The following is a 16611-nucleotide window of genomic DNA, read 5'->3' on the forward strand; positions in this document are numbered from 1 at the left end:
ATGCACACTTGAGGTACTAATATGCACACTTGAGGTACTAATATGCACATTTTAGGTACTAATATGCACACTTGAGGCACTAATATGTACACTTTAGGAACTAATATGCACATTTTAGGTACTAATATGTACAATATGCACATTTAGGTATTAATTTGCACACTTGAGGTACTAATATGCAAATTTTAGGTACTAATATGTACAATATGCACATTAAGGTACTAATTTGCACACTAGGTACTAATATGCACACTTATGCACACTTGAGGTACTAATATGTACACTTTAGGTACTAATATGCACATTTTAGGTACTAATATGTACAATATGCACATTTAGGTATTAATTTGCACACTTTAGGTACTAATATGAACACTTTAGGTACAAAGGTGTACCTTTTTGAAAAGGTGCTGCCCCAGTGACAGCTTTGAGATATCTCGGCATATCTAAGTCCAGTTTGAGACCTTATTAGGATCTCTTTTGAAACCCAAGAGGAGACATCCTGGGCTCTTTTTGTCAAGGGATCAATCTGAGAATCAGTAGACATCTCACTGCTGTCTAGGAAAAAAAACTGAGACATTAAATGAAAGTTTGATTTAAAAAGCACCAGACACAAACAACCACACACGCCTAAATCAAGATGCCCCGTGGCCTTAAAAAGGAAGGGATGTCAGTGCGAGACACCAGACAAACACAAACACAAATACACACTCACACACGCAGAGGAAACAGGAAGACCCTTATCTGCACATGGGCTCCATATGAGTAATGGCTAATTAACTTGTTCCGCGTAAAACACCGAAAACACATTGTGCCTCTCCCTGATGGGCTCATAATACTTGATAACAAACCAGAAACAATCTAATAACAGATCCATGACTCTGTTAGATACAGCCATTGCAAACACAAGTGTAACCTTTGATCACATTATAAAGGATGTGTTTCCTCCTTTGCTGTGCCAGGGAAAACATTTATGGCAATATGTGGCTTAATTACTCTCAGGTTTCTGGGTGTCAGGACATAATTATGCATTTAAAAGGGGTTTAAATATTATTCCTGTGTGGTTCATTAAGACAGAACAGCCTGCACCCTGAATTTAGTTTGCATCAGGTGTTTTGCTTAGATATAATTTGCAATAATTTGCCATTTGCAAAAAGTGATTGCAGGTTATAGAAATGTCTGTAGAATAGAATAGAAAGTCGAAAAGACTTTTTTTAATTTGATTTATATGCATGGGAATGCACATGAGAAAATCTAAAAATGATCAATTATTAACAATTTTATTATAAAAAAAAGTTACAAAAAGTTATTAATTTAATTATAAAATTAAAGTTTACTTATAAAAGTAATAATATTCCTAAATGGATTTCTGGATTTTTATTTTTATTAATTAATAAATGTATTGATTTAACTAATTTGATCAATAAATGTAATAATTTAATTCGAATTTAATTTATTTTTTCAATTAATTTAATAATTAATTCGATTTTAAATAATTAATTTCATGTCACAATGTTCAATATGTTTGCCTATAATGACATAATCCAGAAACTTTATTATAATAAACATACATATATATATATATGTGTGTGTGTGTGTGTGTGTGTGAAAAGAGCATTAAAGTACTTTCAAACCATTAGAAGCTTCATTAAACATAAGATATTTTCAGATATATGCATCAATGCATCAATACATCAACTATTGATCTGTTAAGCATATGATAAGCAAGTAATAGAGTTTAAAACTAATAATTAAATAGCCCCCTCTTCTTCTAATTATTATTATTCACATCAGAATGTTTTTTGACGTAATTTAAATCTAAATGACACAATTCAGTTCATAACGTCCATTACCACCATTATTGCATGATTAGTAATTGTAGGCTACATTCAAACTCGTCAAATGTACATTTTAATCGGGTTTAATAAAACTCTAAAGTGTGCCTTTAAACCTGATTAATGCATTTTCTTAACAGATAAGGTGATGCATAACGTCTCCAAACACTCGAAATCGTATATTTACTGAAATTATTCGGAATAAACGGAGTGTATAGGCTATTATGAAGCGACTCACTGTAGGGATCGTCTTTGCTCTTGGTGCCGTTGACTCTGCCGTCTTTCCCGATCCTAAGGAAGAACTTCTGGAAAGAGAAGAGTTTCCGCTGGCGCACGTCTCCCTGGAGGTGCACGTAGCTGCGCACATGCCGGCCGGAGGTGGAGGCGGGCGAGGAGTTGGCGACCCTGAGCGCCCGCTGCACGGGACATGCGCTGCGACAGGTGACGCTGGACGCGAAGATCACGGAGACTGCGAGAAGATAGACGACACACACCGACCAGCATGCAGACACACTGTTACTCACTGTCCATCTCCTCATGGTACTTCTCATGGGACATGCTGCTCAGTGAATGTGCATGGATGCCTCTCGCTCCAGAGAACTCCACTCAAGACCGGTGAAGAAAGCATGAAGTTGTGAAATTAGGCTGAGCGAGTGAGTCTGTAAAGCTTCTGATGGTGATATAAAGTGCTTTATTAATCCCATTTGGGAATGGTTATCATGGCAGCACTTATTCCTCCTGCGTTTCCAGGGAATGTGCGTCAAAACGACCCTGTTCCTGGCATCATGTCTCCTGATGTGATCTCCTACCTCCAGGAGGTTCACAGAAATGCTGCTGTCTCTCTCTTGGTTCCTCACCCCTCCCTACTCCTTGTCTGTCATTCTAGGTCCCTTCCTCCATTCTCACACTCACACGCAGCTTTTGCTCCTCCTCGTCGTGTTTAGGGGTTTGTGTGATAGGGCTTTTGTGAATGGCTGTTATCTGGAGCTCTTTGATAGTGGACTAGGAAAAGAGCACAGACAGACGCATGAAAAGATGAACAAACCTAACCAGAGGCCACTCATGATTGGTCCCATCTGATGATAAGAAGCTTTTAGTTTGATAAAGTTTTGGAATCGTCATGTTTCGCCTTTTCTTTTTGTCGCGGATCATGTCCTTTTCACTTTGTACAATATCCTGAGGTCTAAAGCAACACTGCTTGAAAACACAAGACGTTGGTTTGGTCTGTTGCACATTACATGTCATTATTATTCTGTGGAACGTGTTAACGAATTGATTATTTTAGTAGGACTACAGGCATTCAACTAACATTTAATTGAAGAAAACAATCAAAAGCAAAACATAGTTCAAATAGTCAAATTTACGAAATTGGCACCAAAACAAGAAATTCTAATCTTGTTCATAAAAGCTTATTTGGCTGTTTAAAGAAGATTCTACACTGCTGAAATAATCACCATGTATTGTGTTAATATGAAGAAATTTTCCATAGCCTACTGATTACACAGGTGTTTTACCCTTTTTTTCAATTCCGCATTGGGTTAAAGGAAATGTCTGTGAACTTAATAGATAATGTCCTGGCAGAAAATGATCTACTTTTATTTTGTATGAACCAAATGAATGAAACTACTTTTGTTCTTCAGTTAAACGCAAAAGGAGATGTTTTAAAAAAAAGATCATGCTGCTCTTGTCCATACAGTGATAGTTGGAGCCCGGTCTCATGAAAATGCGAATAAATAGTACGCCAAATAAAAACGAAAACTCATGGTATTGATACGGAAAAATGGACTTTGGCGTGCATATGATACGCAGTTTTCGCGTGCATATGATACGAAATTTGTTGGCGTGCGTATTTAAACGCACTTTCACGAGATCGGGTTGATAGTTCATAGTGAGCATGCTTCAAAAAGACATAAAAACAGCCAAAAAGTAGTCCATAATACTCACAGTGTTCACACAAAAGACGACAAATAGGAGAATGTCCAATAATGACAAACATTTCCAGGTAAACTATTCTTCTAACTTCTATTCTTCGTTTATCAGTAGCTGTGAAAGTTCTAGCTCAATTTGTCAGACGAGTCCTATTGCTCTGTAAAATTTCATTCAAAACAAGAACTTAAACACACCTCCATTCAATTTCCACTCAAAACTGAGTGGAAAAGTTTTGACTTTTGCATTGACAGATCGCACACAGTTTTATGGAGTATTGATGAACTGAAATGTGTTTCCAGTGACAATGTCTTGTGTGGTTGGGTTTATCTGCCTTCTCAAACATCACTATCTTATCTGCATTTCCTGCTTTGTTTCCCCCTAAAAGCCTTTTCTGGATTCTAGAAATGAGGCTGGCTTGTTGCCCCTCTTACGATCACACCAACGTGTTTATTTTTCCTTGAAATATTCAATCATAAAAAGCCATAGTGCCGTAAACCTTATCTAGTCCAAGTCACACATTCCTGCATTTTAACGTGCTACGAGTGCGCAACATGATTCGCTTTCTGTGAGGCTTTATTTTTTGTAACCCACGGATAAAACTCAAATAAGTCATGGATTAAAAAAAAAAGTCATGGATTTTATTTGAAAAACATGCAGTAGTCAATCGAAACGAGGCCTTTCCCGTCTCCTTTTTCGGGCCACATGTAATATAAGAAAGATTTGGAGGATTGTGCTGAAGCCAGAGGTTGATCTTTCTCTGTGATCTGGGTTTTATCGGTTAGTTTTATCTCGATAGATCTATCTCTCGTTAATGTTCCTCAAATCCAGTTAGAAACAGCACAGTTACACGACTTCCAATGAGAGACTTACATCAAATAACAGCATACTTAGAAAGAATATTGAATTACAGTCCACCATTTTTTTGTGTGGCAAAACTACAAAATAAATGCATCATTTGTTGAATAGAATATATATGTGCAAATACTTTTTACATAAAATGTTTTAAAAGTAAAATAAACAAAAGTCAGGACTCAGGGGTGAATATTAAAATTCAATATAATGCACAGATACGAAATTTTTCAGTCGATATCAATAGCCGATTATTCAGAATGATACCTGCTGAAACCGATAATTTTGTTTTTTGTAAATTATACAGGGAGCCCTCTCTTTTGGTATATAATATTAGAGGTTAAAATTACAACATACTGTATAATTAACAGTAATTAAGCTCCCTCTAGTGTTTTTTATAGCTAACTAATAACTAATGAAGGGAAATGTAGTTCAACCCTAGTTTGAACTATGCACTGTAAAAAATGACCGTGAATTTAACGGTAAAAGACTGTAAAAATGCTACAGTAAAAACCTGTTAAATGGTTAACGGTAAATTCCCCTACTATATACGGTGAAAAACTGTATTGGACATTACATGTATTGGACATAAATTTTACGGTAGTACACCGTTTTTGGAAGTGAAAAATACCGTATAATTTAAAGTGAATAACCGTAAATTGACATTCCCAGAATTCCCTGCGTTACATTTCCAATTTGATGGGTTTTTTTTGTTAAAATAACTTTCTTCTTAGTTTTTTTCTTATCAGTTTTGTATATTAGGGTTGTGTGTTACACCTAATGTTGTTAAATTAATGTTTATTGCATTATTTCAGTTTCATGTGTGTTACCATGATGGTGTTTAGCGTTTGTGTGAATGACACTGTGCACCTTCTATATATGTTATTATTTAAAAGCTGCTTGTGATGGGCTTTGGTTCATCATGTGACTTTCTCATCACCACCTGCATTTGGTGGTTATCAGTGTATTACAAAGGTACAAAACAGATTTCAGTACTTCAATAAGTTGGTATATTAACATTATATCAGTTAATGAAATTACGGTATTTAACTGTAAATTAACCACAGCTGCCGGTTTTTTACCGTAAATTTTACGGAATTTTTTTTACAGTGTGGGTCTGTAATTTGCCAGTTCATCTACTGTGCTGCTGTATTTTTTACAGGAATTCTCTGGTAACCACAGCTGCCAGCGTTTTCCTGTAAAAACAACAGGTTTTTTTTTTACAGTGTGGGTGATTCATAGAGTCAAACAGAACCCACGTTAATAACGCTGCATTAATGCTTTATTATTACTTTAACTTGGACAGCCCTAAATTCAACACAACTTCATGCAAGTTTATGTCTGACGTGTTTTTCTGCCCCCTTTTGATTGACAGGATATATTCGGCCCTGATCATCGGCTGTTTTGAATATATAATAGATAGTTGCTTTTAGATAGTTAGTTTTATAATAGATAGTTTGCAGATAATTGCTTTTATCGGTCGATACATCGGTGCATCCCTTTGGGGTTTGTTCAAATCATAACCCTGAGTATTTGTGATGGTGATGCTGCTTTATATTTATATTCAGTAGATTTCAACCTGGCTCAGAAATCTCTGTCTCTTTGAATGCTATTCGTTTTCATCCATTCTGGGCTTGAGCAGTTTTGCCAGTCACTAAAAGTAAATATTTGATGAAGCGAGTGTCCACTGAAGGTGTCGGGGTGTCCGTTTGCAGCGATGGTTTCTTGTTTTCCGCTTCTGGACATGCTTGTCATGAAATCATTGATCAGTTGAGCTGACCTTATACATATGTAAACCAACGGATATAATATAATCTCATCATAACCCAAGGATTATACTTTAAGCTGTTTAATTTAACTCTTAATTGAACTTGTTCACTCCACAAGGCGCTGTGTGCTCATGATATCGCAGTGCGTGCTCCTCCACTGACGTGCCGCCATTCGGTCCGAGGTGTAAAGCTAGACAAGTTGTTCTAGTTAAGTAATATTATGAAGTGATCTGCTTTTAGTTTAATCAGGACCATTGAATCTGCTCTGACTGGACGTCTGAATTATTTAGTGGTACACAGGAAAGGGAAGTCGCCTCGCTGCCATTTAAGAATCGCACTGCGTATGCAGACCTCTTTTGCTGGATGCACATTATGGTAACGTGTGATTATATAACCGAGCTAAAATCAAGGTTATGTAATGTGACTTTGTCATGAAACACACAAAATCTAGGGCACTAACATGGTGTGACAGTGCTGACAAATGTGATCGTTCTGTGACCTAGCTGACAGCGCTGCGGTGCCAAGTGGGTTTCAAGTTATAAGGGATAGAAAAACCGGCCAAATCTGACCCGACCTCTGTAATGGAGCCTGAATCGGCACGGTTTGGATTGCAGAGTCACCTCTTCCCATTTTACGGTGACCTGAAAAAGTGTTGCTAGTAAAGAACAAACAATTGGTGAGTGGCAGGCTACATTTAGTAGTGGACTAAGCTTTGAAGTTTCCATCAATATTTCTGCATGTCCTGTCCAAACCCTTAGTACTGTACGTGCAAAGGTCTGAAACTCCATCAAAAATCTGGAAATGTTTAATTTCATTTAAACACATCAGCATATTAGAATGATTTCTGAAGGATCATATGACACTGAAGACTGGAGTAATGATGCTGAAAATTCAGCTTTGATCACAGGAATAAATTACATTTTAAAATATGGAAAAATAAGATTTTAGGATAAAAAATGTTATTAATAAAAATATGCTTCCATTGAAGCTCAAATCATGCTGGAGAACATCATCTGGTTTTGTGCATGCCAATAGTGCTGCTGTCATTAACACAAAATTGAGAAAAATCAAATACTAAGACATTCTGAAGTTCATATTTATTTTTCAGTATTTGGTTAAATATCTGGTTTGGTTTCCTAAACCAATTTGCGCCAATATATACGCAAAGACTGAATCCAGTATAGTTTATGTTTATCTATAGTTTATGCAAATTGCTAAGAACATGATATTCTACTAAGAAAAATAGAAAAAATACTGTTCAAAATGTTGGGTTGCTCACCAAGGCGGCATTTCTTTGATCAAAATACAATAAAAACAGTAATATTGTGAAATGTTACTACAGTTTCAAATCACTTATTTCAATTTAAATGTATTTTAAATGTAATTTATTCCTGTGATGCAAAGCTGAAGTTTCAGCATCATTACTCCAGTCTTCAGTGTCACATGATCCTTCAGAAATCATTCTAATATGCTGATTTGCTGCTCAAGAAACATTTCTTATTATCAATTTTGAAAACAGTTTTTACTATATAATATTTTTGATGCATTTTATTTTCAGGATTCTCTCATAAAGTTCAACAGAACAGCATTTATTTGAAATTGAACTCTTTTGTAACATCACAAATGTCCTGTCACCTTTGATCAATTTAATCCACCCCTTGCTGAATAAAAGTATTCATTTCTTTAAAAATTAAATAACAATAAATAATTCTAACAGTATTATACAGACCTCTGAGGATGGCTCGCTGTGTTTTGAAACAGAGTTCGGATCTCATACATGCACTGTAAAACTTTTCGTTGTAAATTTACAGTAAAATACTGGCAGCTGGGTTGCCAGCCACATTCTGTATTTTTACAGGACTACTACTGTAAACAACATTTACAGTTCTGTACTGTAATTACCAAATACAGTATTATAGGTTTGGAACAACTTGTGGGTGTGTAAACGATGACACAATTTACATTTTTGGGTGAACTGTCCCTTTAAGTCAGACAGTCCACCGTGAACAACTGAAATGCTTCTCTGCAAACTGCGCGTTCATCATTAGTTACTGGACAGACACATTGATAACTTTCCCATTCAGCCCTACATCTGGAGAGTCTTGTGTTCAAACGGCAGATGTGAGCTCCCATGTATTAAATCGCGCAGGTTTGTTTACCGCATGCTGCGCTCGTGTGAAAGGGCTTTAACGGCGCGCGCTCTGGAGACTCCGTCGCTATGGAAACAAAGACGTCAAAATCACATGCAAATAAGCTTCTCTAATACTTCTTATGAAACTGATTTCATTATAATTGCTATTAGTATTATAAACAGTGCAAAATACTTATTTGTTTATTCAAATAACTTATGTGTTGGCCTTTGTAAAATACGGGACAAATCGAACGATTCCGGATTTTAAGGGACGGGACATTCTGTAAAATATACAGCATGTTACTGTTTTATAAAAATACAGTATAATACTGTTAGAAAATACCTGTAAATTTACAGTAAAGTTTTACAGTGTGGACTCAGAATGATCTGAAAGCAATCAAGCAAATCAAACGGCAGACAACAGGCCTTGCACACATCATGACTGCATTTATTTATAATTTTAGCAGCAGTATAAAACGTTCAGCCCTGTTTTAAAGGCCAGAGAGGATTGACCTGCAACACCTCCATCCTCAGTGACAATGTGCATTTAACTGGTTAACAATGTCTTTAAACGCTTGAACACCCTGCCTCATAAGCACAGAGCACCAACAGAAAAGTCTGCAGCACCATGAATCCCCGTGAGCTACACCAATACAACGTTCACACAGATGGATCCATATTTCAAATGACGGTAACAAAAGCACAGTAACTAGAAAAACCTACCACAAATACAGTGCAGATATAGGAACATTTCACACAAAAATGAAAATTTGCTGGAAATGTATTCACCCTCAGGCCGTCCAAGTTGTAGATAAGTTTGTTTCTTTATCTGAACAGATTTGGAGAAATTCAGCATTACATCAGTTGTTCAATGGATCCTCTGCAGTGAATGGGTGCCGTCAGAATGAGAGTCCAAACAGCTGATAAAAACATCACAATAATCCACAAGTAATCCACACCACTCCAGTCCATCACTTAATGTCTTATGAAGTGAAAAGTTGCATGTTTGTAAGAAACAAATCCATGGTGTTTAATATTAAACCATTGCTTCTGGCCAAAATATGAGTCCTCTTTTAATAATATTGCTATCTCCAGTTAAAAAAAAAGTTGTCTGAATCAGGGGAGAAATATGCACAGATTAAGCACCGTTTACAAGCAAAAGCAGTCCAAAACAGCTCTAAACAAATATGTTGGTGGATTTTGATTTGAGAGGACAACAGGGGATAGACTTTTCACTGGAGGAAGCGTTATTATGGATTATGGACTTCTTAATGATTTGTTTCTTACAAACATGCAGTTTTTCACTTCACATGATGTTAATTGATGGAATGGAGTGGTGTGGATTACTTGTGGATTATTGTGAAGTTTATATCAGCTGTTTGGACTCTCATTCTGACGGCACCCATTCACTGCAGAGGATCCATTGGTGAGCAAGTGATGGAATGCTACATTTCTCCAGATATGTTACAATGAAGAAACAAACCCATCTTGGATGGCCTGAGGATGAGTACAGTTTCAGCAAAACATTTCTTAGATCCTGTGTAAAGATTCATTTAAAAAAACTATTTATGGTTATAATTTGTTAAGTTGTAAAAAAATTTTTTTATTAAAATAATAAAAAACTAAACTAAACTAGACCAGATCTTTTGTAAGCTCAAAAATTCTGATGCTACTGGCTCCTTTGGATTTTTTTGTACCTGACATATTCATACCTGCATTTTCATCACAACACTAAATATGATTCACTGACTGACAAGAACTCTCACTACATAAGTTGTTCAATGAAGTTACAAATATATACTGATTATAAAGTACCATTTCTCATCTCTTAATGCAATACAGCCTGTTATTTCACAGTCATTTGAGTCACTTTTTAATATTTTTCTTACTTTACAGTCATTTCCTTTTTGAATTTTCTCTGTATTTATAATGATGAATCTTAGGCCATCATATGTATATAGCAGGAAATAGAAACTGCTTGGGGGAAATGCTTTTATGGCAGTATCCAAATTAAAACAAATAATCAACAAATGTAGCAAAAAAAAAAAAAAAAAAAGATCAATTTATGTCGAGATGTTAGTGATAGTATTTGCTTTGTCCATGCAAATTTTCAAAACATCTTTCACAAAAAAACCCCCCCTGAGACTAGGGTGCTTTCACACTAGCACTTTTGGTGCGCACCCGGGTTCGATTGTTCGGTTCGTTTGGATGATGTGAACTCTGTCTTCCGAACTCGGGTGCGCACCCGCGAACCGTACCCGAGTCCACTTAAAAAGGGTGGTCTGGGGTACGGTTCATGTGAACTCTGGTACGGTTCGCTGCTGATGTGAACGCAATCGTACCAAATCGCGGAAGTGAACCGCTATTAATGACGTATTATTTGATAAAAATGTGTGTTTGTTTCACTCGCTTTCCTGACGAGCGTGACTGACACGCTGCAAACAGAGAGCTGTATATCTCATTTCTATTCGCCTTTAGCGTTCTTTAGAGCATTTGCAGTACATTCGTAAGGCAGACGTAAGTGCCGTTATGTACTGAAGCTTTGTAACCAAAACGAACGGTTTAAAAACGTAAATATCTAAAAGTGCAGAGAGCAATGTTATGCATTTTGCCGTCGTTACTAAGCAACAGGGTAAACAGCTGCTGGCTTGATGACGCAAACGAACCGCGGTTCGGACCCAAATAAAATAATATGAACGCAGTCCAGCGGGGGCAGGGGGAGGGGTGAGCAATCGAACTCGGGTTCGGACCAGGCAAGCGAACCAAGTGTGAAAGTACCCTTAACTCTCTAAAATCAAATTTATGCCCTAAATTTTTCATGCAGCCTATTAATTTCAGTCTAATGGCAACTTGGATTAATTTGTTAATAATTCTGCACACATATCCGCAAATTATCGAATTAACTTTAGATCTGTGAAAAACAAGTTTATAAAACTACACTAATTTAAGAAGTGCACATTTTGACTGTGAAAGCGTTGCATAATGTTCATCAGACAGTGGTCACATGACACTTCAGATAATAACAACTACTTTTTTCTTAATGAATAACCTGAATATCAGCCTGTACGTGCAAAAACTGTTGCTCGCTTCATGGCAGTTTTCAACTGATCCATGATATAAACAAAATATATATATATACAGGTGCATCTCAAGGCTCATAATGATTTAAATGGTTTATTAATAAACGTGCGATTAGTCGACTAATGCTTAAAATGAACGACTACTAGTCGACCAGAAAAATCTTTAGTCGAGGGCAGCCCTAATATATATATATACAGGTGCATCTCAATACTTCAGTCTGTGTGCACTGAAATTATTTTATACACGAGTTTCACAATTTGAGTTGAATTACTGAAATAAATGAACTTTTCCACGACATTCTAATTTATTGAGATGCACCTGTATATAAAGTGGGTTGGTAAAGACAGGTGTCTTGCTGTGTGCTCAACCAGTTCTTGACTTGGGTTAAAAAGAAGAATAACAACAACAACAAAAAGTCCAAAATGAGTGCAAAAAATAACATATAGGTTAACTGTCTAACTGATGTTGAATCCTGTAACTAAAGCTTGAAGTATTTGGAAGTATTTCAAGACGCATTTAAAGACAAATGGAGGGAACACATCGTCAAAAGCTAAGGATTCCTTTGTTCAAGTAAAACCCACATATTTTTCATATATTTGAGACAGATGTCTGCGTTTCTAGAGCACCATGAACCTCTGCGTGCAGTGTGTCCAGTAGTTTGTGCTTTTGGTCAATGACCCAAGCCTGACCTCTGCAGTGTTACATCAGACAAGTGACACAACACTGCTTGCGGATCGAGCGCAGCGAGCAGCGACCCAGCAGCTTGAGTTTCTCACAGAAACGTGTCGACATGCTGTTTTTCTTACAAACTAGGCCTGCAAAGAAGAGAAACAAAATAACAAAAAAGGGCTTTAACATTAAAAATAAACTATAAAGCCATGCGAAGGTATATTAAAATTATTTATGTTAGCACAATTTTATATTTTCCAGAATGTTGTTTTGTATGTACCTGGGGAAAAAGATTTTTGGTGTCTTTCACAAAAAGACCACATTTTTCATGGATAAAAATGGAATACAATGGCACATGTAAGCCATGCTTAAAGATGTATAAATTGTCATTGCATTAGATAACAAAATATTAAAGGGGTGGTTGATTGCGATTTCACTTTTTTAACGTTAGTTAGCGTGTAATGTTGCTGTTTGAGCATAAACAATATCTGCAAAGTTACGAAAATAACTTTTATTAAGCTCAAAGACAGCTGAAAAAGAAGTTGGTTGGGTTTTAGTAAAATAACCTGTTGATAGTGGATCAGGATGTTAGTGGATCATGTTGATAGTTAATGTAATGAAATACACCTGTGGTTTCTCTGCTAGGTCACCTGTGTGAACTTGAGGAGAACTGACTCAATCGGTGTTATTATAGTATCATCGAGATACTAGTTTTGATTAATATTTTGAAATTGTTTTTATCAAATGCAATGACATTCAGGCATTTTTAAGTGTCCAAATGCATTTAGAGGCCACTGTAGGCTTATCATCAATTATGAAACTAACAGAACATAATATTATATAATAGAGTTTACCTAAATCAGTTTTACACTCCTCTGGGCTGCAGTTCTGCACACTGTCAGGTTTCTTGTTTTTTGCACAGAGTGATGTCTTTTCTTCCTCGCCGGATTCCTCACTTATGCACCTCACCGCTCGCTTCTGAACGCCTCCACCACAGCTTCTGGAGCACTGTCAAACCGGGATGACATCACAGATGCTCAGGGAGGGGCGTATAACAATTTTTGTCCAATAAAATGCTCTTTGGAATGAGAACGTCCCGCCCACTTGATTATAAATACCACATACTTCAGACTAACACCGGCAAGTCACATATCATGGAATGGAAACTATAGCTGGTTAGTCTTTGATTCATCCCACCCCAACTTTCTGTTTTAATAGGAAATCAACTACAGTTCAAATGATTTGGGGGTGGTAATTCATTTGTAACCTTATAAATATCTTAACTGTCACTTTTGATCAATTTAATGCATCCTTGCTGAATAAAATTATTAATTTTGTTAAAAAAATCCTGCTAAGCCTGAACTTTTGAAAAGTAGTGTCCATCATCACATTGCATTTGTCACAATATCAAGCCAGACACTTTATTTACTCCTTTCTATAAATGAACACTGAGGTTTTGGCAGTGCGTTACCTGACCCCAGGCTTCAGTCGCCCAGCTGGTGCAGGGCTGCAGATTGCAGGACTCAGTGCTGTTGGGTTTGAGCGTGACGTTGCAGCGCTGGTACTCAGGGCAGTACACACGTCTTTCTTTCACTCCGCGGCCACAGCTTTTAGAGCACTGTCAATCACAAGAAAAAAACTGTCAGAACTTTATTAGAGTTAACTAAAACTAAAACCATCAAAAAAAAACAACAACAAAAAAAAATATATATATTGCAGTTAGTTGCCAGGGCATCATTTCTCATTTTTATTTATTTTAACTTAAAGTACTAAAATAATTAAAACTAAAAAAACAAACAAAAAGAACTAAAACTAGTAAATAAAAATAAAAAAAACTATATACTGTAGACATATTTCAAAAATATAAATAAAATCAAATAAAAATGACAAAAACAAACAACAAATTCAGTAAAACTTTAACTAAAATTCAGGTGAAAATATAAAAATAAAAACTAATTCAAAATATTAACAAAAAGCATAATAGCACTAAAACAAAAAGTAATACATTTAAAATTAAAGTGAAAATATAAAAACAAAAACTTTCAAAATATTAACAAAAACTATAATAGTATATCAATGATACTAAAAACAAAAAATAATAAAAATGACAACACAACAAAATTGCTAAAACTTTAACTAAAATTAAGATGAAAAAAAACAAAAAACAAATTCAAAATAATAACAAAAACAATAATATGTGACCCTGGAGCACAAAACCAGTTTTAAGTCGCTGGGGTATATTTGTAGCAATAGCCAACAATACACTGTATGGGTCAAAATTATCGATTTTTATCAAATTATTGATTATGCCAAAAATCATTAGGATATTAAGTAAAGATCATGTTCCATGAAGATATTTTGCAAATTTCCTATTGTAAATATATCAAAACTTAATTTTTGATTAGTAATATGCATTGCTAAGAACTTAATTTGGACAACTTTAAAGGCGATTTTTTTCAATATTTTGATTTTTTTGCACCCTGATTCCAGATTTTCAAATAGTTGTATCTCGGCCAAATATTGTTCTATCTTAACAAACCATACATCAATGGAAAGCATATTTATTCAGCTTTCAGATCATGTATAGATCTCAATTTCAAAAAATTGACCCATATGACTGGTTTTGTGGTCCAGGGTCACATATAGTATATCAATGACACTAAAAACACACACACACACACACACACGAATTCAAAATAACAAAAACTGTAATATAGTATATCAATAACACAAAAAAAACACACACAAAAACGAATTCAAAATAACAAAAACTATAATATAGTATATCAATGACACTAAAAACACAAAAAAACGAATTCAAAATAACAAAAACTATAATATAGTATATCAATGACACTAAAAACAAAAATTAACAAAAATGACAAAAAGACAACACAATTTCTAAAAATGTTATCAAAATTAAAATTGAAACAGAAAACATAAAAATAAAAACTAACTCAAAATATGAACAAAAAAAAAATATTAACAGTATTTTCTGCATTGTAGCATGAGTATGTGCACCTCTCCCCAGGGCGAGAACATCCACTGCAGGCAGGGCTGGGTGTTGCAGGGCAAACTGCTGTTTGGTTTGTATGAAAGAGCCTGGCAGTGAAAAGGCCTCAATGGACGTCTGCTCTGAGTGTCGAAGCACTGCACTTCTCGATGCTTCGTATCAGTCACACAGCCTTCAGGACACTAAAGAAAGGGGGACGTCACAGTTCATTGCAGGATACAGTCATTTAAGTTTGTTTTGAAATCGTGGCTTTACCTTGGACCAGTTACCACTCTTCCAGGTGGCACAGGGTCGCAGGATACATCGTCGGGCAGGTTCTGGCTTCTTCACACTGGCACAGTCTTCCTCACGCTCTGAGCTGCAGGCTACTGATCGCCAGACTGCACCAAGACCACACGTAGTGGAGCACTGGGACAAAAAAATACATATTAGTATCAGTACTGCATAATCAGTACTGCAATTACCTGCCAAATGAACATGGGTTGCTCTAAGTAATGTGTAAATAAACAGATACACTAGCACTCAGAAGTTTGGGCTCAGTAAGAAATTAATACTTTTATTCACCAACAATACTGTAAAACTCCTCTCATTTTCCTCAGAAAATGCTGTTCTTCTGCACAAATTTTTGCAATTAATTCAACTTGAACCGCCTAATGTAGAGACTCATTCAAACTTTCCTTTTTAAAAACTTTATGCCTCCAGTGTGCTATTTGTTCAAAATAAACACTATAGTTTTCATAGATATTTAAGGTTAAATTATTTTGTACATGATTAAATGTGTCTTTCAAAATACCATAATACTGTAATATTTACACTGCAAAAAGTGTAAATGTATTCCTCTGTATTTTTTCCCAGTACAAATATCTAACATTTTTAAAGCAAAATACATCAACTTAAGAAGAAAAATGTAAAACAAAGTCTTTCTTTTCAGATAAATGTATCGAAATTAAGTGAGTTTATGTTTAAAAAATGAAAGAAAAAAAAATCTGCCAGTGGGTTCATAAAAATAAACTTAATTCAAAAGGATAATAAGTCAGTTTTTCTAACTCCATTGGCAAATATATTTTCTTGTTTTAAGCAACTTAACTTGATTAAAGAATGTTTAGATATTTGTACTGACAAACAAGACAAAAATACTGAGGAAGAAATTAACTAATTAAAGGGGTCATATGATGCTTTTTTAAAGATCATTATTTTGTGTATTTGGTGTAACAGAATATGTTGACATGCTTTAATGTTCAAAAAACACATTATTTTTCAAATACTGTACATTATTGTAGGTCCTCTATGCCCCGCCTCTCTCAAACGCTTCGTTTTCTACAAAGCCCCCTCCTT

General features: G+C 35.5%; 2 protein-coding genes across 2 annotated transcripts in view; both read right to left on the reverse strand.

Moving 5' to 3' along the window:
* The window catches only part of LOC107750300 (fibroblast growth factor 10), a 15610-nt gene extending 13219 nt beyond the window's left edge, over positions 1-2391 (reverse strand). Inside the window, exon 1 of the mRNA XM_016565619.1 lies at positions 2074-2391. Within this exon, the coding sequence (XP_016421105.1) occupies positions 2074-2386 (313 nt within the window). The 5' untranslated portion in view covers positions 2387-2391. The remainder of the gene's footprint in view (positions 1-2073) is intronic.
* A 9902-nt stretch (positions 2392-12293) lies between these two features.
* Positions 12294-16611, reverse strand: part of LOC107750303 (A disintegrin and metalloproteinase with thrombospondin motifs 12-like) — a 30906-nt gene continuing 26588 nt past the window's right edge. Inside the window, 5 exon segments of the mRNA XM_016565622.1 lie at positions 12294-12409; positions 13118-13271; positions 13735-13881; positions 15285-15458; positions 15532-15684. Coding sequence (XP_016421108.1) covers positions 12294-12409; positions 13118-13271; positions 13735-13881; positions 15285-15458; positions 15532-15684 — 744 coding nt within the window.

Source organism: Sinocyclocheilus rhinocerous, unplaced genomic scaffold, assembly GCF_001515625.1.
Source record: "Sinocyclocheilus rhinocerous isolate Xijiao unplaced genomic scaffold, SAMN03320098_v1.1 scaffold181, whole genome shotgun sequence".
NCBI lineage: Eukaryota > Metazoa > Chordata > Actinopteri > Cypriniformes > Cyprinidae > Sinocyclocheilus > Sinocyclocheilus rhinocerous.